The sequence below is a fragment of the Condylostylus longicornis genome, unplaced genomic scaffold, assembly GCF_029603195.1.
Source record: "Condylostylus longicornis isolate FDR11 unplaced genomic scaffold, ASM2960319v2 ptg000018l, whole genome shotgun sequence".
NCBI lineage: Eukaryota > Metazoa > Arthropoda > Insecta > Diptera > Dolichopodidae > Condylostylus > Condylostylus longicornis.
The window spans coordinates 2,379,598-2,403,476 of record NW_026577987.1 but is presented as its reverse complement, the minus strand read 5'-3'; the positions used below and the strand labels follow the sequence as shown (position 1 = coordinate 2,403,476).

General features: G+C 25.5%; 1 protein-coding gene across 3 annotated transcripts in view; it reads right to left on the bottom strand.

The window, feature by feature from the left end:
• Nucleotides 1-16,619, bottom strand: part of LOC129606425 (atypical protein kinase C-like) — a 37,905-nt gene extending 21,286 nt beyond the window's left edge. For 2 of the 3 annotated variants that reach the window (XM_055516755.1, XM_055516753.1), the window contains exons 1-3: nucleotides 15,824-16,619; nucleotides 6,289-6,645; nucleotides 6,111-6,231 (exon numbers count right to left, since the gene is read on the bottom strand). In XM_055516755.1, the coding sequence (XP_055372730.1) occupies nucleotides 6,111-6,231; nucleotides 6,289-6,537 (370 nt within the window). In that variant the 5' untranslated portion in view covers nucleotides 6,538-6,645; nucleotides 15,824-16,619. The remainder of the gene's footprint in view (nucleotides 1-6,110; nucleotides 6,232-6,288; nucleotides 6,646-15,823) is intronic. The other variant, XM_055516754.1, reaches the window with a different exon arrangement.
• Between the last annotated feature and the right edge of the window lie 7,260 nt (nucleotides 16,620-23,879).

Sequence of the window (23,879 nt, the reverse complement as noted above, 5' to 3'; positions counted from 1 at the left end):
CATGTAAAATGCCAAAATAAATTCTGGTCTGAAGTTATTTTTATCGACGAGAGTAAATTTTATATTTTAAAAGATTTTGGTGTGGCCTTTGGTGTGAAGCTGCATGTCAGAAGCTGGGGTGGGAAACCTGGTTTTTATTGAAAGTGCGATGAATAGATATGATTACGTGAATATTTGAAAACAGAATTTAAAATAAAGCAATAAACAAGTATATTTAAAGAATGTTTAACATAAAAAACCAATTACACACCCCACCCTAGTCACCAAATACGCATCTTATAGAACATTTTTGGGACGAATTAGGACGGAGAGTTCGTATAAGGGACGTATCAAACAAGCTGAAGCTTGCGTTGCGAGAAGAATGGGTCAAAATTGATGCAGAAGTTACTAAAAAGATAGTTCAATTAATGCAGAATGGATGACGGCAATAATTTCTTCTAATCGAAATGATTCGGCTTATTAATATTTTATAATATAAATAAAAATATTACTATCAGTAAAAATATCATAGAACTTTTATAATTTAACAATAAAATATGATTTTGGAATCACTTTACGTTTTTTTAAAATTATAAGAACATAAATTTCAAGCGCACGTGGACTTTTGCCGTTAAGTGCACATACAAAAAAGAATCTAATTTTTAATAGACAGTGTGAAAATAAAGCAGATTCAAAAATAAAAATTTTTTTGAAGAAAGATAAATCGTGTTGTCTCAGCTCAGAAAAGGATTTTTCAACCTAGTGTGAATCAAAACCAAAGCTGAACAGTGGTGCAGCGGTTATTACAATAGTCATTTGACTGAAGGGCCTCGAATTTAAAGCCTGGTCAGGTCACTATAATATATTGTATTTTATTTTTTTGTTTTTCATATAAGATAAAAATTAATATTAACTATACCATATTTCCATAATAACCAATATTAAAAATACCCGCAAAATAGAACAAAAAATATCAACAATCTAAAATATTTAATATAAAGAAAAAACTACGGTATATTGTAAAACTCAATGGAACTTTAGTGAACCTAAAGTTAATTCGCTTATGATGAAAAGCACCAGGCAAAATCTTATTTTTATTTTTTAGACAAGATTTTTAATATGCAAATGTGTCATTTAATTAGACACATTTGTATGGTGGGCGAACAAATGCTTTAGTCTGGTTGAGTAAGACAAACTCATATCAAACAAAATATTCAGAAAAATTGAGCTAAAAGAGTGAATTAATTATACTATGCCGATTATCTGTCACGTTAAAAACTGTACGTAAATGCGCGAAACTACTGAAAACGAAACATTTAAGTTGTATTATTTTCAAAAACTACATGTTCTGTTTTTGACACGTCAAATTAAAGAATACACGTCAATTCGGATATTGATTTTTTGGTTCAGATTCAGATAGTGAATCTGAAAACTAAAATAAAAAATTTAATAAATGAAGAATCAGAAAGTTCAAAATATTCAAATTATGTACATCATTATGTTACTGATACGTAAATTTTCTTTATTTATTTTTTATTGATTGTTTTTTATTTTAATTTTTTTTTCAAATATTTACAGCTTATGTTTTTAGCAACTTCAAAATGAATGTTAGTTATCGAATACAAATCGACTGAATATGTAATCTTTGCGTTGCATGTCGCACGAAAAAGCTACTAGAATATGGTGACAAAATATGTCGACAACGCGACATTGTTAAATTAAAAAGAAAATTAATAATTTGAAATTTTTCATATCATTAAATTCAAATCCTTGGGGTTAACAGCTTAATCGTGTATATCGCTTTTTTTTCTAACCTATTATTCACTTTCAAATCAGAATTCTCCGTTTTTCTAATGGAAATTTTGTTTTTCCAATAAGATTACTCATTTTTTCAATTGGATTTTTGCATTTTTTCTCAGATTATCGACTAAACGTTTCACTTTGTGAAGAAATTTTAAACACATTTTAGAAAAAAAACAAGATCTATCTTCTGAAATTTCTTGACTAAAATCTCATATTGCTATTTCATCATTCATTTGTTTTAAACTCAACATTAATTTCTTCTTTAAGCCGAAAACAGAAATATTTGACAGTATTCTTAAGCTCATAACAAATTAAAAAAGCTTTCAAATTGTGTTAAATTATGTTGAAATATTTTACGTTCGCCAAAAAAAAATAACAAAAAGGTATGTAATTTTTTAGCACAGCAAAAGTTCTATTTATCAAAATATTATTTAACTTTAAAATGCTTGAAAAATTTTGTCCTATCAATCAAAAATTTCCAAGATGTTCTATAGTTCTAACATATTTCTTGTTTCATAATTACAAACACATCCAAAGTAAATGAAAGTCAATCTAAAGTAATATGTGGGTATATATATATAAAAAGTATATAAAAAGTGTATAAATAATAAGTGTATGTATGTATATTAAAGAAAAGTTTTTATTCAAAAATGCAATAATGCTGCAAAAAAATTAACCCTTTGGTAATTTGAGGTGGTTTCTTTATTAAATTTAATTGTATCATACTTGATTTAAACTTTCTATTGTCATTTTAAAGAACTACTTGATAATTTGGATTTATATATATACATATAATATGTAACATATCTTTCTTAACTATTATTTTTTCACATTTACGTTATAATAATTGGTTTTTATCATTTTACGTAAGTGTATCAACATGATCAATATTACAAATATAAAAGGATAAAAGACTCGTAATTCAAAAATAATTCTTGACTTATTAATTATTAAACGTTGTTTTGAATACTGTATTGTATTTATTAGAATAATGAAAGGGTTCGAATGTTTGTGTTATGAATAGAAGTTTTCAATTTATTCTTCCCAAGTTTTGACGCAATATAAATTTCATAGTTTGTAGTCCATTCGCAATATTAACTAAAGTTTCCACAAATTTGAAGAATCGTAGAAATAAAAATTAAAAGTCAACCTGTTCAAGAACATCACAATTAGAACTGGTATTAGTAAGAAGATGTGGTAATTATATAATAAACACATTTCCTCTAAAATTGTAATGGTAAAATGAAAAATACTATTTTCTAAATAGTATTTATCGTTCTTTTTTAATTTTTTACGTATATCACTCAATTACAATAATTGGAGTGCAATATTAAATTAACAAGTATATTTAGTTATCAAACTAAGGGGTTAAAATTTTTCTAAAGAATAATAAATTATGATGATGCGAAAAACAAAACAAAAATTTTGATGGCAATAACCTTTAATTTACATTTATTATGTAGACTTGACTGTTATCCTGCCATCTACATATTCATAAATTTTTCTTTTCTCGCTTGCTTTTCTTTCTGCTTGTTTGTGTCTTTTTGATGACAAAGATGCCTTTTGCCTTCAAGAAATATTACAACATCATGTTAACACACCAAACAATAGAATGTATGACGATGATGATAAGATGTTGATGAAAATATTGTGAATCCAACAATGTTCTAATAAATGATGATAATTTGTGTCATTCTAGCAAGATATTATAATAAAAGTAGTTCAAAAGCTTCATATATTTGGTTTCGTTACTCTGCCTATTTTTAATCAGGATGCTTATTTATGTAATTAATTTTTCCGAACTTAATTTGTATAATGAATTTTTCCGAGCCAGAAATTCATTTTTGAAGAGTCTTTGTAAAAACTGTCACAATAAAATTAAATTTTGTTTTTCCATATGTATAGAATAGGTTTTTCTTTTTTTTATTTTCTTTTTTACAATTTTTAGAGAATTAAACGAAGTTATAAAACAGTAGCGAAGAACTCGCACATTTAGTATTTATATGCATGTATAATTAACAGAAGTTGTAAATAACGGTCGAAGAGTCTAACTTTCCGAAAAAATTTATCATACTTTAACATTAGATTTGTGAAACTATGAAAAGAAAATTAGATAACTAGAATAAAAGACTTGAATTTTTTCAAAATACTGTCACCACTTGAAATCGAAGCCATCAAACAAAACGCTATCATATAACAATGCAGCAATTGGTTAAGCGCAAAAATTAATTACTGAGTAATAAACTTTTTTCCCAAGGCATAAATTAAGAGCTTTAAAATTTTATTTATGAATATTCTTCTAACAAAATATTTTTGATAAATGTAATTGTAACGGAATTGTATGGTATTCGCTTTGACAATATTTCATTTATTCATTTGATAAAACTATCGCATTACAACTCTTTTCATCTCTTGAAGCCTCAATAAAATATTCAAGATAGTAATTATTTTAAATTTTTATAAGAAACAATGAGTATGAAGAAAAAAACAAAACTATAAAGAAAGCTGTACAAAGCAAACAAAGAAATTCATTTTTCGTTGTTAAAAAAATGGGTTCCAGACAGTAAAATTTTTCTAAAAATTGTACGCTTTTGAAAAAATTTTGTATGCTTTTATGAAATAAAAATCAATTTTATTTTCAAAGTTTATTCCAAAATCTCCAAACTTAAATTTTCAAAATATTAAGGAAAGATTCTTGCTAATACCTCGTAAACTTTTATGTGACTATATAAGATATCTATAACTTAATACTCGGAAACTCTGTATTACACATATAATTTTTAAATTCTTTAGAAATTCTTTTATTAAATTTAAGGTCAAAAATTTTTGAAAATGTATATTTAAATAAAGGAGGAAATCAATACATAGTTGGACATAACTACAAATATAATAAAGTTGGGTCAAACCAATGGTTTGTATTGTAGCACTTTTCCCTTCAACAAGTGAAAATTCTGCTTTTAAATACAGTCTATGTATACCTATCACACTATTAAAATTATTTTCATTCATACACAAAACTATTTCTAGGATTGCATATATTTAGCATGAACGATTTATTCAGTCTTTGAAATAAAGCAAAAATTAATATAAAGATGGGTTAACATAATGCTCGATTTTAAGGTTTAATTGTGCGAGTTAAGAAAAATAATTATATTTTTTAATTTCATGGAATTTACCGTTAGCTTTTTGCGTTTATAAAAATTTGGAAAAGCTTGCGGTTTCGGAAATATAAGGTGTCAAAAATTCCAATTTTACGAATTTCAAGAGGTGATAACTTGAGAGGGGGTGGAGATGGAAAAAAATTTTCTTCTAACAAAATGAACTATTTGTTAATGTCTAAAAGCTCCTTAAATTTCAAGCTTCTACAGTCTGGGGTCTAGAAAAAAAAACGACATCAAAAATTCGGAAAAAAAGGACTTTAGATAACGGTAAATTTGAACGGCAATTTTGTTTTTCTAAAGTTTAACTATAGTATACCGCGGTACGGGAAGCAAGCCACTGCCTTTCTGCGTTTGCAAAATTTCAAAAATGCTTATGGTTTCATTGCAACAAATAGTTAAAATAGGCCATTTTTAGTGCTTTGGAGGGGTATAACTTCTAGAGGGGGGGAGATAGGTAAAAATTTTGCTCTACGAAAATAAGTTTCCAGTAAAGATCTATGTACGTATTAAATTTCAGCTTTCTATCTTTAAGAATGTAGAAGTTTTGTAAACAGACACACGGACAGACGGACGGACGGACGAACGGACGGACGGACGGACGGACGGACGGACGGACGGACGGACAGAGTGAAACTAATAAGCACTTTTTTCAAAAAATTTTTTGGAAAAGTGCTAAAAATGGATATAACTAAAACAAAATTTTACTGTGATAGTGGCTCATCACTGCAATTGTTTGTTTGAAATTTCCGAGTTAAGTTTTGTTAAATTATTGCCTCTATACCAAACTTGCTTATACCAAATTTAATAAGTTTAGTTTAAATAGCCACTGTTGTCGATGGGACGGGCACACAGCCATAGGTAAATCGAAACGTATACCTGTGTCTACATCCCGGCTTGTAATTCTTATCAAAAATGAAGTGAAAATTTATAATATCCGTTAAAATTTCGTTCAAGCGGGTATAAATTTCTAAAAAGTTTAGAAATTTGATACTTAATTCATTGATAAGTCCCAAATCGTATATAATTAATGGACATTATTAATGTAATTTAAAAAAAAAAACTTTGAATAATAAGCGGCGTAACAAAAAACTTTGATAATTTGATAATACAAGTGGCTTAATAGTAACATTATTAGAATTTTTTATTTAGTGTAACTCATTTTCTCACCATGTATAACCAGTTCTGAATCTTTATTGATCTCATATAAACGTATTGCTTCATCTAATTCCATTTGTGTTGATATTGTACAAGGATCATTTTCATCATCAACCCATTTCATTGTGAATGGCTTAAAAAATAACATAAAACGAATTTAAATGATAAAAATTTAAGTAAACTAACTTACTTGATCGGGTGAAAAACGACAAATTCCCCGGATCTCTTGGCACAAACGTTCAAAAGTAACATTCTCCTCAATATAGGTAATCATAATTTCGCCATTATAAGCAGTTTTTACTTTAATATCATTATTAGCTGACAAACCACTGGTATCTTGAACAGATGTTGGACCAGATGAACCGCCAGTACCAGTACCACCCCCACTCCCTCCACTGCCGGTTGATGCATTTATAGATGGTGTTGGAATTTTAAGCATTTTCAAGTTTTTGTTTTGCTTCTTTTTAGTAGTTTATTTTATAATTTTTAACAAAATTTCTGTTTGTTTTTGCTTAAGCGATTTACTTAAATCTTTTTAGAAAAATTTCTGTAAAATAAAGTTAAGTTTAAAAAAATTTTTACTTTTATAGTCAGAATACTATTAATACTATTATTTAGTATTGAAATATTTTAATAAAAAAAAGTATCGTTTTAAAAAGATAAAATGTTAAAGAATGCAAATTAAAAAATGCAAAAATAAAAGTGATTAGTGCAATGTGGCGGGGCCATGATCCTGTTGTTTATTTTTGCAAAGATCTTAAGAAACTCTATAAAAATGGTCTCTATAAACTTAAAATTAGTGGGTATTCAATTTTGGCAAAAACAAAAATAAATTTTTTTACTTTTAAGTATTCTATTTTTTATATTTATTTCGGTATTTTTCTTGACGAACTATTAACATGTGGCTTTTAGTAAATTTTTAGCTTTTCTAATAATTATAAATTAAGTGATTCCAGTTAAAATCTTCATACTTTTTATTTAATTTAACTAAATTTTTATTTTAAATTTCATTTAAAAATTTTTTGAGTTTTGAATTAGTCTTTGAAGGATAATAAATATTTTCAAAGATAAAAATCAAAAAATTTTGGCCAAAAGAATGGTAACAAAAACTTCTTGTCTTATCATAGGCTATTCAATGCCATTATTTGGTTACACCTCCACAACCCCAAATTTTTTTGCGATAAGATATAAAAATTAAGGGGTTTCTTTATAAAACATTTAGCATTAAAGATGACCACAAATTAAAATTTATTTTTGTATCTGACAGATAAAAAAATAATCATATATTTTTATCTGACAGAATTTTAAATGAGAATCATTACAATTATATAAAACTGCATAAAGAATTTTCACTAAGTATTTAATTTAAAAATTCATAATAAAAACCTGTATATGCGTTCAAATTGAATATTGTAATATTATGTAGACTAAATAAATTTAAAAATAGTTAAATTCCTAACTGATTTAACATAACGTTTTAATCAAACTTCTATTTAAATCAGTCAAGACACATAAGCAGGTATAGTTTTTAATAAAAATGATTTTATTGCTTCTCTTTTCATTTTATTATCTGGTTCCACAAGAGCTTTTTAAATTTCATAATTTCCGGAAATAATAATTATTTTGAACAAACAAAATATAAGCACGTACTTTCAAGTAAATTTACAATATTATTGTTAAAGTTTAACCAGACGTACATGACTTATGGCAATAATGAACAGTTACGTTAAAATCAATTAATTCTTAAAAAGTCTGATTTTTGAGATTTACAGACAAGAAAACATAAGAAAAATTTTTTTCCCTAAATGAATAGACACTTTTTTCAATTTTGTTTAAAATGCGCTTAAAATACTAAATAAATACTTTCTTCAAATAGCTCGAAAATGTTCACCACATTTGTTTCACCCAACCTATAAATCATTTAGGATTATAATGAAAATGGTAAAAGTTTAAAGCATTTTAGAAAATTAACTTTGAATTTAAGAACTTGTCCTTTGAACGCATTTTAGTTTAAAATTTGAAGCTAATAATAGTGCGAACTTAAGTGGTTATCTAAACTTACAAAGCATAACGTAGTTGTAGCACTCATTTATTATAATTACTAGATATGAGAGAAATATATTAATGTATTATAAAATTATGTGACATACCAATAAATCACTAAAATCTTGCAGTATACGCTAATGCTTTTGGGATAAAAAAAAAAGAATTAAGGGCAGAGGTATATTGGAAAGTGAGAAAAAAGAAAATTTTTGTTCATAATTTATAATTTTTTACAAAATATTTTCTGCAGTTCAACACATAAAAATATATACATAATTATATATACAGATGATGACAATAAGAAAACAAGAATTGAAAATTCTCAATGACAATAACAAAGAATCAAAGACGAGAGAAACAACATGAACAAAATTTTAATCTCTTCAAAATCAATTCAAAAATTGACTTCTAGAATAACAATGAATTACAAAAACAAGGCAAAGGAAAACAAAAGGACAAACTTTAAATCCACTTCTTTATAAATATTAGTTAAACATAACAAAGCAAAAATAAAAAACAAAGCTTTGTTAAAAATATTTTCATAAAAAGAAAATCGTTTAAAGGACGTTAAGGATTAAATCTCTTTCGTTAGTAAGAATAAGACTGAACTTTTTCAAAGTATTATAAAGTGCTTATGTAAAAATTGTTGTTTTTTCTCTTTATGCTTATTAAAAAATTGCAGATCAACATGCTCTGTAATCTTACTTAGGGAACTGAGCAAACTAACAAGTTTATAAGTTGGTTTGACAGTAAAAAAAACTACCTATCCGTTATGTTCCCGTCGAATTTGTTCGAATAAGACTGTAAACTGGTAAGACTGTAATTCAATGGTTTTTTAGTTCGGTTAAGCTGAAATTCCCTCACAAACCTCGTTCTCGAAAATATTCCAAATTTCTCCTCAGAAATAGATATATGTTTTAAATTATTTTCATTTGCATTCTTAAAAATTAAAGAACATAAATAAGTAAGAAAAGTATGTAAGTATTTCAAAAATTGCTTCAGTAAAGTTGAAGTGGAATTAAATTTTTTCAGAAAAGGAAAGAATCTTCTTCAAATGAATGTCTTGATAATATGGAAGAGAAACTCTAAGCTATACCTTTATGTGTCTACATGCATACAAACATGCATTCATATAAAATTGTTGGGGATAATTAAAAAAAACTATAACAACATTTCAAATTAAAATAAAATAAAAAATTACATTTTAAATTATTATATTTTTATATAAACAATATAAATAATTATATTGTTTATATTAGTTAAAAAAAAATTTAACACTATTTAGTACTGATAGAAATTTTTAAAGTTTAGAATCCATAATCCATAAATGAAATACATATGTGTTTGCTTTTACCTACTAACATTAGCCTATTTTTACATATTGTTTATGCGGTAGTTAAGTACTCGTATTGTTAACGACACAAATAGTTACGTTATGGAAATTTACAAACCAATGCTATGTTATTACCAAAGTATATCTACTAATAAGTAATTCGACTCGTTCCATTCCGTTAGTTTTCATTTGCATCTTGCTTCCAAATTCTTAAAATATTCCAATTTTTTTTAGAAATAGATGGTAATAAGAGTTGTGTAGGCAAGAAAGAAACAAAATATTGTAAACAAACGAGTGTATCAAAAACATTGAACTAAAATAAAATTAAATTAAGTTAGGTAAAAATTTTGTTATTTTGTTATTTTTTGATAATAACAAAATTTATTTTTCATTTTATAAAATTTAGGAAAAAAATTCAAATGTATGAAAGCAAAAGAGTTTGAAATTTCAGGTATGAATGTACACATGTATGTACCTGGTACAATAGATACAAATTATCAGGTAGTAACATAGAAATAAAGTAATTTATAAGGAAAAAAAAGGTGTATGCATATGGTGTTTTTACTTTATGAAATATAATTATTAACAATTCATGGGAAATATGTTCTAAATTTATTAAGATTGAAATAAAAGTAAAAAATTTAAAGATAATTTATTTATTTTATTTTTTGACAATTATTAATTACAAATGCTTAACACTAAAAATTTTTTGTTTTATATCAAATTGTTTTATAGTTTTATTAAAACTTTTGATTATGTGGTAAATTCTAATTCTCAAACATTCATAGATGAAATTATTTTTTAACTGTTCATATATTTTACATTCTAAATTTTTTTCTGTACAAATATCATTAAAAAGTTTAATAAAAGTGTTTTCTAAATTCTTTAAATTATCCATGAAATTCTTGGATGGTTTATAAAAAACTGAAAAATATTTTTTTTCACAACTATTTCAAATTTTTTTTAATATTATAAGTACGTCTTTTTAAAATTTATTTTTATTATATTTCAAAATTATATTATATAAATTATAATAATTTTTTTTAAACACTTTTTTTCTTCTTCGCTTTTATAATATAATACACATTTTTTGCCACCTTGTACTGGAATGAATTACAGAAATTATTGTGTCGCTTTTTAAATTCTTAATATTTTTCCCTATACTTTATATACGAATAATAAAGTGTCGCCTTTTAAAATACATTATAAAAAAGCAGGTTGACAGCTATTGCGTACTCTTTCCCTCTCTCAAAAATTCTTATGTGCATAAAAATGAAAATAAGAAGGTATACTGCTTAACTCTTTTAACTAAGGGAGTTTTTTGTATACAAATATTGGTGAGTGATTGCATTAGTGTGATGTAAACGGAGAGTCGAACTACTTGTTAGTAGATATACTTTGGTTATAGTAAGATAGTAATCTTACGTTAAATACATTCATACATCTTAGAAAAAGATAGTAGGGTAGTATAAACACACATTAAATAATTACTTATCGAAACGTTAATACATACATATTCTGATTTTATTTTCATATGCAGAAAAACATGCCTATGTGTATATGCTTACATTATGTTAAATTTGCATAATTAATAAGCGTCATATAAAAAAAATTAAGAAGCAAAAAGAAAATTGTGGTCTTCACTGAGGGAAAAAAATGGAAAAATTAAAATTTTGCGTAAGTACTTAATTTAAATTTTTTTAACGAAAATGTTATTTTTACTATGAAAAACGTTAAATATAAAAAGAAATAACAATTTAAGTTTCAATTTAACATTTTCAAAATTTAATATGAAAATTTTGTTTTAATTTTGAATTCTATAAATATTGTTAAAACTTTTACTTTAACAATGTTAAATTTAAATTTTTCTATTCTTAAAATCAAATCAAAATTTTAATTGGTAATTTAAATTTGTTTTAATTTCATTTTAGTATTTATTGCAAACCTAAATTAATATTTTCCAAAGTTACTTCAACTCAAAACCAAACTTAAAATAAGTATTTTCAAACTTAGACTAAAATTAAAATTTCAAAATCTTATTGTAAAATTACAGTTATTAAAATAAGTTTGACATGATGACAATATCAAAATTTAAAAATCCAATTTTTAAACTTACATTTATATTTATGACAAGCTTAAAATGAAATCAATCAACTTAAAATTAAATGTATTAAACATATTTTCTCATATTATAACGAGACAAATTCGAGGAGAATTATTTTTTTCTCATAATTCGTTCTATGTGAAAACGTGTTTTGACTTGCTTAAACTAAAAAATAGATGACATATTAAATTTAAAAAAGTGTTTTTAAAAATTGAATAATAAAAAAAATCTGATGTGGTCAGAACATAAATGACCGCAATGTGTATTGTCTAGTTAAGTGAAAGTGTTACAGAATATTACAAAAATGTCTGTTAAATAATTCTTTCCAATTTTTAGGACATTAGTAATCTTATCGTTAACATACCTAGAAAAATGTAAATTTGGCTCTTAGTAGAGTTTCGCTTTGTGCTACCCGAATTCCCTGAAATGCCTACCAGTTTCGGTAATAACCAGAACTCAAATATCAAATTTCAGGAAATTCCATCAATTCCTTTCGTAGATATGATAAAAAATGTAAAATCCGCCCGCAGATCAGTTCTCTAGCCCCGATCTTTCCAAAAAATTTATATGTTCATTGTTTTAACACGAAGAACTTAAATACTAAATTTCAATTAAATTGGTTGATTATTTCTCTTTAATACGATGCCTGATTTCTTTCAAAAGTTAGGAAGTTTTGCGGATGGTCGAACGAAGCTTATATATGAAATTTCAAGTAAATCGGTTGAATATTTTCTTCTAAATGGTCGAAAATGTAAAATAGGCCCAGTTCCCGAGGCCTGATATATGCCAAAAGTTAATCAATCCGCGCCATGGTCTTATATATAAAATTTCACCAAAATCGGTTCGGCTGAACTTCAGATACACGCGTGCAAACACAGACCGACGGGTTGCTAAAAGTAATTTATTTACGCTTCCCTACCATGGAGAAGTAAATTCCCAGCGAAAACTCGATATACAAAATTTGTTGCCATCACATCACCTACCTACATCACCTATTGTATACACAATACGGTCAGTAATAAACAATATTTAAATATTTTTTTGTCTAGAACTTTTCTAAAAAATTTCATCTTCAAGTAGAGGAAAATATTTAATTTTACAAGTCTGCCGTTACAAGCAAATTAATAACGAAAAAACTTATATAAGAATTAAATATTTGTTAACAGTTTATGTAAGAATTATCATGAATGAAGAAAAATAATAATATACTTATGTATGTTACTGAAAAATAAATATTTTATTTTAATAAAATGTTAAAATCTTTAAGCTTTCATTTTGTTAATAATAAGTACATACTTCTCTGAGTTGTTGCAAAAGGTTACTAACTCAGAGCAGCATAAGAAATTTACCTAAATAAAGTTTTTCAAAATTGCGGATTAAGGTAACTTACATATTAATTACTTAAATTTGCACAATAACTGTTTTTCCAATTTATTTAAATTTAATTAATAAAATAAAAGAGTAACTTCATAATATAAAATATCAATATGGTATTCAAAACTGCGAAATCTTCAAAGAGCGAAAAATATCCAATTTTTAAAAAAGTAATAAAAAAATAAAATAAAAACTTATTTAATAACATATTTTTCGATCCTTGAAAATTTAAAACTTTTTTTGCACACCATAGTTTGATATTTTTTTTAAAGCAAATTCTCTTTTCAAAACTTTCAACCCTTAAATTAAATTTTTAACAGTTGAAATAAAAATTGTTTAAATTTAAATAAATAGGTTAGTAAACTAAAATTTATAGGCCCTGCTCCCAATTTCAATTTTAACAAAATTTGAATTGAGATTGCTTAAACTTAAATTGAGATCTTAAATAAGTTCAAACACTCATGAAAAATCTTAAATCAAGTGTAACTCATTTAATTTTAGTAAATAAATATTTAAGTTTATGCATATTTATTTTAAATTTGTTTTAACTTAATTTAAGTTCGTTTCAGTGTTTGTCGATTTTCGTCTTGATTTAGACTTGGTTTATGATTTTTTTCATTTAATTTTTCATTTTTTTCCTCAGTGATTTTCAAACAGATATTTGAAAGATATGATTATTCTTTTTTTTGTAAAGCTTACGTTCTTATAGCTTTCAACCACGTGCATTTCAATATTAGTAATTAAGTGAATAAAATTTTATTTAAAGTACCACACTATCATAGAAAAATCATCATAAATATGTAGGTAGGAAGTATTAATTAATGATGTAAAAATTAGGTAAAAAGAAAATAAAAAATGGTTTTCCAAAAACTTAAAAGTCAGTATTTCCAATATATTTGCATTACTTACATCTTTTATTCCAACTAAATCGTCAATTAAATAAAGATGAAAAGAAAAATGTATTTGTAGTTTAACGAAATTTACAAAATGCTTTTAAAATTCAGATAACAATATACAAATAAGTTATGGATGGAGTACATATATTGTTATTAATATTATTATTATAAGCACATAATATATATATAAGTACCTATTGCCATACTATCAAAATGCTATTTGATATATTTACATACTTAGTTGTATCTAGATATGCGTTTGAATTAGTGTTGTCAGATGTAAAATAACTTTCTTTGTAATGGAAATTTTGTGAAATGAAAAAGACATCTAATTCTGAGAATTGGAAAAAAATTACAGCATTTTACAACAAAATATCAATATAAATTCCTTTTGATTGTAAATTTATTTCAGACTTATTTTCATAAAAAGTAAGTTTCTAGTTAAAAATACAACCTAAAAAATTCTATACTTAATTGCAATAGGGATTTATCAAAATTTCAAAATTAGAAATTACAAAATTTGTTTTTGCAAATTTTGAATGGCTATTTCTAGAAACAAATTAAAAGATATTTAAGACAATAATGTAAACACAAAAGATTAAGGTCCAAACTTAAAAGTAATACGATAGTAAATATTCAAACAAATAGGAGTAATACGATATTTAATATGGAATATTGAAACAAATGAAACAATGGAATTAACATATTTTGGAACATATAAAAAATAAATTTCAGATACTAATAAAGCTCGATACTAATTTAACTGAAGGTTTTATCAAACTGTTTTTAAAATTATAGTTAGAGAAATATATTTTCATACTCAAGATTGTTTTATATGAAATAAAAGTAAGTATTTTAATTAATTTTTTCATTTTCCTATTTAGGAATGTGCAAAAAACTAATCTGACCATACTGATTTGAAAACACGTAAAATATTGTATTGGAGCCAAACAAAGTTTAATCAAAGTTAAATCAAAGTGAAAAAAAAAACAAGAATTTAAATTAACTAAGTCAGATTTTTTAACGTCTAGAATTTAATCAAATACAAACATATTTTCTATGTTTAAGCATGGTGTTGGTACCTAAATACATTGGTAGGCCTGTACATAATATTTGTTAATAGCTTTGTGTTATTAAATAGATATATACAGAACTAGATAGGCACTCATATTTGTATGTATCTTGCTAAACAGGTAGTTATTCACATTAAACTTGTAAAATTATAATATTTTCTTTATTAACTTTAAAATAAATAACATCAATGGGCTGCAAATAACTTATAATATTTATAATAAAATAAGAAGTTATTACTAAATTACTTAAATATGTAGGTTCCTAAAATAAATTCTGTCTAAATTAAATAGAATTATAAAAAAGAATTAGATAGGTACTTATGTATTTATTTATATCCATATATATATAAATGTGTGTGTACCTATATATGTATACATATATACATATAATCGTGAATATAGATGCGAAGCGTGGTTATTTTTGTGGCCTTAGAAAGAAGCAATTTTTTATTTAAGGGGATAGATAATTAGATTTAAATTTTAATTTGAACAAATTTAATTATGTGGCCATTTAAAATACATATAAGAAAAAATTACATATTACATTACATATAAGTAAAAATACTAAAATATTATATGTTGGTATAATATTATACCAACATATGTACATATATGTATATAGTTAGATATATTTATATAACTATTATTATATCGTAAGATAGAACATAAGTGTATTAACTATTAATGATTTGAATGAATGAAAATAATACATAGGGTATGTGGATAATCTAAACATACACATATATACACATATATTTATCCATCAAAATATGTAATTGTCATATTGATGGGGATAATAACACATGGATAATATGTACATATATATTAATGCATCTGTTTCTAACTTTACTTAGGAATATAATTAAGTATGTAAATGTATGTTTATGTACATACGTACTTACTCTCAAAAATTATAGTTGGACCGTTTAAATATTCTTATCAGATGATGTTTAATTTTAACCTCTTAATTAAGCAAAAATTAATAACTCTTTAATAAAAACCAACAAGACAAATTAAAAATGTGTAAAAAAGAATGACACAAAAATTAAAAAAGAACTTCTTTCTTTATAAATGCAAATTTTTTTTAGTTTTTTAACTTTTCTTGTTTGTTACACCACTACAGTTAATTAAATTCCGTGAAATTAAAAAAATAAAACCAATAAAACACAATCTAAGTAGCTATATAAGTATGTACAAATATATATATTTTTTTTAATTTGCTATGAGTGCAATGCACTTTAAATTAAATGTTATTTAGAAACGAACTACAATCTATACAAAGCACTGCTTAATTTTTTTGATCAATTATACAGGTATTTTATGTGAGGGAATTTTCAAATTATTGTAAACACTTTTTAACTTTGAAATGTTTGCAATGTTTTTATAAAAATAAAAATTTGTACTAACAAATGTTCATGAAAACATGCACGACGCGCTTATTACTCACCGCAAAACAATTCTTTTACATATTTTTGCTTTTTTTATATTTCACAAAACACACAATTTGTAAACAAATAATTTAAAAAAAACTGCAATTCTTTATTTTTTTTAATTAAGTACAAGCTAATATTGAATAATTAAACTATAGAATAAAATATATTATTAAAAAATAAAATATGGACAAAAAATTACAAACTTTATGCCGGACTTTTTTAATAACATAAAGAAAAAAAACAATACGGCGGCCTTTTTTTATTATTCAATTCGACATTTACGAGAAACTTCAAAACTGTTTTTTATATACATATAATAAATAAATAAACGTATGTATGTTTGTGTACGAGAAATAATAATGTGTAAAATTTATGGATTTGGACTGGGTTGGGATTCCATGTGTATAAAATTATAAATGTAGTCGAACAAACATGTTTTCTCTTTTTCTCAACTCAAAGTTGTATTAAATAATATATGTATGTATATATATATGTTTGTATCTAACAAATTTAATGAGGTAAATATGCTTGTGTGAAGTAAATACATAATATAGAAATTTAAAGGAAAATGTCAACTGTCAAAAAATTTTAGTTTGAAAATTAAAAATGCCAGCTACTCTTAATTTTGAATTAAAATTTGACAATCTAAAATAATTTTTTATTTTAGATTGTCAAATTTCAATTAACAATATATATTATATAATAAATTTGGAGCAAACATTAAAAATGTAAAACAACAAAATTATGATTTTTAATTTTTCGTTTAGTTTTTCAATTTCAGATAATTTATCATATCGAATGTGTTCAACACAAATATGTAGATATATCGAATGTGTGTATGAATTTCTGACCGTTTTGCGCTAAATACAGCATTTTTAAAATATTGCACTTTCAAAATTTCTTCTTTATGTACTCATAAATTTTCGTAATTGGATAATTTACTTTAATTTTAACAAGTTAACCGAATTTTTGATTTTCTTTTTGAAAAAAAATCATTATTTTTCTCTATTTTCATTTCGAGTTTTGTATAAAAAACATTTGAAAACTTATCAATTTTTATATTAAAATGAAATTTAGAGTGTTCTGAAGAACATATCGAAAATTTCAACTCGAAATTTTAATTATAATTTTGATTGAATTTTAATTTTTTCTGGCTAAAAATGAAAAAAAAAGTTGATTTCGTGGAAGATTTATCATGTTAAAAAAGGGCTTCTATAAGAATACGTGTAAATTCGTCAGTTGGGTTCAGTCACTCTCTCTTAGAGTCCAAATCGGTATTTCCGTCAGCCTTCTAATAAAATTGTACATTGTATTGATTTATATATTTATTTCAATCTGGCCATCCCACAGGTTTTACTTGGCATAAACGTCATTCTAATTAATTAACATGTCAACTTAACAAAAAAACAACATTTGTTGTGCTGTGTTCACACAAAGATTTTTTCATCTATCTTTATTTTCTTTAAATTAGTTTTATGCAGAGGATTTTTTAATGCAAATTTTCACAGAAATTGTTTTGTGCGAAACTGATCCTCTTAGCACCCAATAGAAAAATTTATACAAACATTTTTTAAGGCTCGTTTTTTTATGCACATGCATGCACACATATGTATTTGTATACATAAGATTTATTTGCTATTTAAATATGCAGTAAAAATCAACTAATAAATACAAATATCCTTAACTCATAATTAATTAAAAAATTTTGTTTTTATTTAAATTGTAATCAAAAATTAAAATACTTTTTTTTAGCTTATTCTTTTGAGCCTTTTAAAAATTTAAGGGATATTAAGAAAACAATTGGTGAAATTTTTAAAGCACAATTTTAATTTGAAATCATATATTTGACATCATTTTGCTTTTATAAATACTGGTATTTTCAGTCAGCATAAAATTTTGTGTGTTACATAAATTACAAAAACAAAAAAATTATTTCGATTTACTTTAAATACAAATTCATAACTGGCATTAATTTCATGAAGCTGGATTCACTTGTTCATTCCTGGATTCACTGGACGAGCTAACGTACTTTATATGAATATTTGAAATTTTGACATTCTCTTTATTTTTAGTACAGCTTTTTTTCTCTCTCTGAAAAAGTTGAATCAACTTCAACTTTAGTGCGGAGGTTTTTTAAAAGGTCAAATTTACGTATCCTGAACTATTACAATTACAAAAAATTCTTGTCAAAAAAGTAATGATTGCTTTATAATAAAAAAAAAAACGATCAGCTTTTTTTAGACATACAAGAGAAAAAATAGTTCGACTAAAAATTGCTCAGCTCAAAAATGAACCCATATAATGCATGTGTATAATAAGTAACACAAGATATCACTACTTACTTACATTTTGAAAGCAAAGCAAGAAATCGCGGCACATGAAAATTTAAATCATTTTTGAATTTGCATATACCAAATAAATTCAAATAAATAGGATATAAATTAGAAAAAATGTACACTCTATATATTGTTATTATACGAAAAATTTAATAATTCTTTTATATTTTGGCTTAATAAATTCAATTTTGTAAATTGATTTGAAACTTTTAGGAATATAATAGTAACAGAGGAAAAGTTGAATTCAGTACAAGTCGGCACTATCAAATTTGCCAAACAAAACAAAGTTGTAAAAAAATTATTCCCAATATTTTCTTATACCACATGTGTCCATGCATCTAATAGAACAGATGGCTAACACTCATTTACTTAATAAAAAAAAATGAAGTCAAGATAATGTACATTGCCATATGACGCTTTATGTCAAATTGACAATGTCAAATTTTACGTTTAAGCAAATTTTAGTATTACCATAGTGTCTTCAATTGAACCTATAAGTTGTTATTTAAATTTTCGCTTTCGTTGTTAAAGTGAGAAATATTTAAATTTTGATTTTTTTTTGTGAATATTACGAAGAAAAATTTTCTGAAGAAATTAAATTTTATTTTATGTATTATAATGAAGTTGGCTTTACCAGTAAAACAATTTTTTGAAAATATTAACGATATTAATTTTACTAGCAAGAGATGTCTATACATTTTTGGAATTGTGAAGATAAAATAACAAAAGATTTTTTTAAAATACTGTTTCACATTTTTAGCAGTTCAAATATTGTACTTTAAACATCCTTGAAAATTTTCTATTGTTAAACATAATATTTAATCTCCCTTTTAAATCTTTGCCTGTTAATAGAATAAGTATACAAATATTTTAAAATATTTAACAACAACAAAAAATTAACACAAAACCATACAATTGAGTTCTTGTACGTTTTATGAAATTAATCTCCACAGCTTATAAGATGCTATAATAACGTACTTATGTAGGTAGACGATCTGACCATTGGTGCAGTGGTTATGGCACCGAAGGGTCTCGGGTTCAAACCCCGGTCAGGCCACTTTAAAAATTATATTCAATATTATTGTAACTTAATATACAATACTTACAAATATTATACAAGTAATTTTCAAATTTTCATAATATTCGATATTAAAAAAAAACTAAGAAAAATAAACAGTAAATATTAATAACCTCAAATAATTGTAATATAAATAAAACTGCGGCAGGCTAGTCATCTACCTAGTTAACTGTATGACGCTATGAAACTGTGGCATGATAATCATGCACTAGCCCTATGCTCCTTCTAGGAGTGAATAAGGAAAAAAAAATGTAGGTAGACGTCAAAATAATTTCTTAATGGTTACTAATACTCGTTTGTTTTGATCGCTAAATTGGAAATAACTGCTACAACAATTCGTTTAAATCAGTTTTATGTTTAAGTCTTTTAAAGCACTCGTTTAAATCATATTTTAAGCATTTTGTGATGTATGGTATTTTCAAGGCGACTGTACAGTGATGTAAAAGTAATGGTGAAATTTAAAAATTCAATGAGTGTATTTTTTATATATCATCATATCATCATACACAGTGACTTAGTTGCCATATCTCTATCATTCAATTTTAAAGTTTTAAAATTAAGCTTAACATTACATTTAAGAAAAAAAATTCGCTTACATTTAATGAAAACTATTTTGTTTTCCAATCAATAATTTAATGTAATAGACATAAGCAATAATACACAGCAATATGAAGCAAACATTTGTTTTAATTTTGCAGAAATAATTCTATCTGTCTAAAATAAAAATATGTATGTATATAATGGTCTTGAAAAATTATAAATTTTTTATTGAAAAAATTAAACTTACGTAAATTTCTAAATTAATTGATTAACCTAACCATATTTTCAAACCGCTTCTGGGAACACTTTTAATGCTTTTAATGCGAAAAATAAAATCAAGAAAGCAATATATTTTATATTGGCTTCAAAAATTATTATTTGCCAGCTATCCATGTATTACTAGATCCATGAAGAGTATATGTATTTTTCTTCGTTTTCTTTTTCTGCATGTTCTTTTTTTTTTAATTTCCTTTCTTTTATATGTTATTTCTTCTGCAAGCGTTGTAGATCAAGACTCAGGCTAATAAGATGTTTATTCGTGCGCACAAATTATATTTCATACACCTTTTTCTTTTTACAATACGGTTTACGAATATTTATTGTACAGGGCTGCGGTAATTGAATTTCAAATTATGATATAGGGAATCTGAAACCGTGTTACCACAAACAAAAAGATCATACATTTTTTTTTAATTAATTGAACTAGTGTTCCATTTTGACCCCTTTGTTGAAAAATTTTGCACTTTTTAAGATTTTGTGCACATTTTGTTTTTATATTTAACGTACGTAACAAATATTAGAAAACTGATTTTTGCAATTCTTACAAATAAGTTTTAAGAAAAATATATCAACATAAGCGACGAGTTATATTTCGCTTTAATACAGCATTGTTTACACGATTTTTATTATGTTTATGTCTTATGAGTTTTTAACAATTTTAATAACTTAATTAATTGTCATAATTTTATACCCACTTTCTGTTAGACGTAAAACGAGACGGGATAGAAAGTTCTTCAAAAGTTTGTAAGTTTTCAGAGCAAAGTCAGATTTTTGAAATACATTAAATAAATTAAATTTTCAAAAAAAAATAAAGAAAAAAATATTAAATTATATATAAAAAAATTTTCCATTCTATACTGAAAACAACAAAACTTTTGAAGAATATCCTACCTTGTCTCGTCATACGTCTTACAGAAAGTGGGTGCTAGTCTTTGAATAAATTTTTGAAAATAAAAGATTTGTTGAAAATAATTGCATTATATTTTCTTGCAAACAATTAAAATAACAAAAATATTAATATTTTATTTAGCTAGACTTAATTTCACAAAGTTATTACAAAAGTAAAATTTTGCACTATTTTTTGGGAAATTGCACTTTTTTAAACCTTTTGAAATTTCTCAATGGGAACCCTGAATTGGACATTTTTTAGCAATCAAGTAATTCTTAATATTAAAATGCAAAATATTTTCATATATAGCAGCGTGCAAAATATAGTAATATGTTAAACACATGTTTAGTAGTACACATTTTCGTATACATTTAAATTTGCCTTACCGTTTGTAACGCTAAGAAATAATGGTCTGTATATGTTTTTGATCAGCATCGAATTCTGGGTCAATTAGCTTTGTCTTTCCATTGGTCCGTCCGTTCCAATGAAAACTCAAAAACTAATTGAGCTAAGTTCACCAAATTTTCACAAATGATTTATTATAATAAATGCCAAAACCCTATTTAAATTCAATATGATCGTGGTACTGATTCGAGTACGCGCTACACAACTCTATTTTTAGAGTCAACTCTATTTTTTCTCGTTTTATGTTAATAATTTCATTTTAATATAATAAAAAAAACTTAAAATATTTTAGTCCTACAACGACAGCTTCATAAAAATGGAAAAAAATTTGTTTGAAAAATCTTGGGTACTGCTATCAATTTGCATATACATACATAGTTATGTGTATACTGTATTTAGATGCAATATATTAATTCAACTAATAAGTAAACTTAACATTTTTTGGCATTTAACATTGAATCAAAAATATATTATAAATATTAATAAAAATAAGTCTTAAAAGCCCACCTTTTCTATGATGTAAAGGTTTTTGCGCAATTTCCAATGAAAGTTTTTTAAATACTTTAATTAACATTATAAATACTTCAATTACTTTATAATCCAAGTATAAAAAACGAATAAAGAATTCGAAAAAAAAAATTTGGAAGCTTGAAAAATTTTTCGCTGAGCTTTTAATATAAAAAATTCTGAAAATTCTTAAGATTCGAATTTTTTTAAACTTATGATGTTGGTCAATATGAATGTATATAAGTCATAGCCTTCAAAAAGATTTTACTTTAAAGATCCTTTTTTCTCGAAGCGACAACTGCATTAAAAAAAAATGTACACGCGTAGAAATATTATTTCATAAATTCGTGGCACCAAGGAACTACAACAGTATCTATGTTGAGCTTGAAGTGGAGTTCTCCGTTCGTCTTCCAGACCACTGTAGTGTCTTTCAGGCGAAGGTGTTTGCAATAAATGAGGTTTTAGGATAGCTGTCTCGCAATGTTATAACATGTTTGTGGATCAGCATTTTCACGGACAGTCATGCAGCGAGTCATCATGTGGGAGCGGAGAAGTTTACTTCAAGAACAGTTCGATATTTCAGAACATTACTTAACAAGATAGCCCAATCGTTCGGAATCAACCTGATTTCGGAACGGATGCCTCTGAGGACGTGCAAACTGTAGCTACGCAATGCGGCTATGGAACAAACCAACAGCTGTTGGGAAAATGAAACAACATGCCGGGCGACCAAACTATTTCTCCTTCGGCGTGAGATCGAAACTGTCACAGAAGTTAGACCCGGGTACAGTCTAATTAGAGATCATATCAAGAAAAGGGGCCGCTCCGTTAAATGTCACCGCAGGAACTGCTGTGACGAAGAGAAAGAGGAGATGGTGGCTAATTTTCTAAGCGCATACGCTGATTTTTGGCACGGAGAAGGCAGAGGTTCCTTTTGTTGCAAACCTTTTCGAGAGCTACACACCTGGCGAATGTAATAGCCAGGGATTTGAACGGGGTTATAAAGAACTCGGCGAGTTCATGTAAGAGTGGGGATATGGAGAACCAACGGAATTAAAAATGGCCTACATAGCCCAAGTGTATCTTAGGATAACCGCGCCAACCTAAATTTAAACGTATAAGGCAAATTATTTTAAACATTTTACAATTAGTGTACGAGAAGAAGTCAAAATTTCATGGAACAAGAGTCTCAAAAATACTACAAATACAATGAAAACATGGTATGTTTGACAGCACTCTGTGTCCGTTTAATTATGTTAGGATATATTTTCATACAAATAGTAATAGAAATGCTCATATAATATTATTTTGTATATACATTATGCACATATGAATATTGTGATTAAATAATTACTACACTTTCCACACCACATTGAAGAAAAATATGACGTATTTTTGAATCGGAAACTGTGAAATTCCATCTAATTTTCAAATTAAACAAAAGCATTTTTCAGTATTGATCACTGAGAGTGAATATTTCAAGAAGATTGA